Consider the following 2,437-nt stretch of genomic DNA (forward strand, 5'->3'; position numbering starts at 1 on the left):
GTCCCTCTTTCAAATAAACTGAGAAATATCAAGCCCTCTATTAAAAAATGGAATTTTCCCTGTAACCTCAAAAGAAGGGATGAGGTCATTATAACCCGTGCCAGAATAGGCCACACTTATCTCACCCACTCATTCCTCATCACCAAGGAACCTGCTCCGCAATGTGACGCATGCAACGTGGACCTGTCGATCGACCACATTGTCACTAGATGTCCAAAATACGCCGTAGCTCGGAAAATATTCAAAAATTCATCTTCTCTCCGACTTGCCCTCAGCGAAGAAAACACAGAAGCTATATACAAATTTTTTTATTATATACATTTAAACAATAAGTTGTAAATATTTATAATTTTACATTGTTATAACCTATTCTGCAGGCTAATAACCTTAGTTGTTGAAGCCTTATCATTAAATAAAAAAAAAAAAAAATATTTTATAATATACACGTCATTGTCATATTTGATATTAAAATATTTTGAATATGGCGAACAAAAGTAAACGAACTAAACGTTCCAAAACAAAAATAATCTCTCGTAATCTAATACTAAAACGTTATAACAAAAAAGAGGCAAGTTTTGTATATTGTAACGTCACTGCATTTTTTGCATTCTTATTATTAAATATAACAAACATACCTGTACCCATATTATCAGTCACGAGCGTACCTTATTATTACATTGTTATGATTATCGCGCGCCAATGCAGGAATAACCGCAGTATTATGTAACTACCATAGAACAATATAGAAGCGAAACTCGATCAGCTGATGGGTGAAGTGTTTACCTATGATCTGAAGTCCGAACAATGAAACTGTTTCCGTAACACTGACATGATGTTATACCCGTATTGAAAAACCGTTTCCGCTTAATAGGCAGGGTATTCTGCGCGGGGTCGGGTTGTTTCCACTGTTTACTTTTATCATAATATATTACGTATGCCACGCCGTGTTCAAGGTTACAATCGCCCGATTCGGCCAATTCACGGAGTTTCATACCCCTGGTAACTACTGTCCCCCGACCACCACAACCCGCAGTGACCGGTACCTACACGTCGTTGCTCACGGTCGTCGATGCCGTCGGCGCCTACGTCGGGTCCCGCCGCACGACACCAGCGGAGAAAACTGTCACCAAGTCCGATTATTGTAATAATTCCCTCTATTATACGACACTGACCTACCCCATTACTCAACAATACCAAGAAGCTCCGTCGCAGGCCAAGCCGGATCGGCCTCTCATCACTCATTTTTTTGCCTTCAACGGCTTTGGTCGTCACCAGTTTTCTGCGCTCAACGTCTCACCTACACGCTGTCAACAACACCACGCGACATCGTTCACTTTACTAACCCGTGGGTGCAGACATCGACCAACACCGACGACGACGTAACAAAACAATCAACCTCATATATTGACCCCGACGACGGACCATGATGGTGGGCTAAACAAACCACGAGGGCCCGGGCGGCGGCCAACAGCTGACCCAGTCAAAGTCAACAATGCAGCACAGCGTCAAAAGTCGTAATTTGTTATTCATTTCCCCTGTCCCCCCCACACAAGCACGTAGGCCACGGGTTATGCAAAACTCGTGTTTGTATAACCTGTGTGCCAGAGGAGGCGTCGCAAGACGTGGGTCCCCAGAATCTGTTCTACCACAAAATGATGTTCCGCCTAAAGTCAGCCAAAGCATTTTTTCCCGGTAACCTTGTGAGGACACACCATGAGTGATATGGTGTGTCGCCTCCCGTGGGCCAGGAAAAACGTGCCATAACTTTTATTTTCACCAGAAATGACAATACATTTATTCTAATATTATTTTATGATTGCCATGTGCCAGTCCGACAATATTATTATATAATTGCCATGTGCCAGTCCGACAATATTATTTTATACTTGCCATGTACCCAATTTATTATATTACGTTATTACGTGCCAGATTTTATTATTTTACAAAGATATAATTTTTCACTTATATTAATTTATTATATTGTTTTAATAGCCAAACTTAATTATTTTACTTCATTTTTCTCTTCTCCCCCCATAAATCCTCGGCATTCATTTGCCGTTGCGTGTACAAAGCCTATGAGTTCCACCGACGTGACCCTCGGGCCACCACGCGGTGCGGCTCATAGGTCACGGCCGAAGTGCTCCCCTTTGGTCGTGGGTGATTTTTAGTAGCCTCGAAACTACTGGAAGCTCACAATATTATCATTATTGTTATAATTATTATTATTTTAAATAAAATTACATCGCAGGATTCAGACAGTTACAAATAATGTCATGATAACTGCAGATTACGCTGAGATCGATTCTTCAACAGAAGAAAATCATGTTATAGAACCTTCAAATGAAGGTATAGAGTCGTAAGTGTACAAAATATATAATATAGTAGTATATGATATAGTAAGTTACACCCAGTGACGCAATAATTACTGCAGGGGCAG

General features: G+C 40.8%; 1 protein-coding gene across 1 annotated transcript in view; it reads left to right on the forward strand.

Moving 5' to 3' along the window:
* Positions 1–429, forward strand: part of LOC115034880 — a 1,279-nt gene extending 850 nt beyond the window's left edge. Inside the window, exon 2 of the mRNA XM_029492390.1 lies at positions 1–429. Within this exon, the coding sequence (XP_029348250.1) occupies positions 1–339 (339 nt within the window). The 3' untranslated portion in view covers positions 340–429.
* The last annotated feature ends 2,008 nt before the right edge of the window (positions 430–2,437 follow it).

The sequence above is a fragment of the Acyrthosiphon pisum genome, unplaced genomic scaffold (assembly GCF_005508785.2).
Source record: "Acyrthosiphon pisum isolate AL4f unplaced genomic scaffold, pea_aphid_22Mar2018_4r6ur Scaffold_21408;HRSCAF=23904, whole genome shotgun sequence".
NCBI classification, from domain to species: domain Eukaryota; kingdom Metazoa; phylum Arthropoda; class Insecta; order Hemiptera; family Aphididae; genus Acyrthosiphon; species Acyrthosiphon pisum.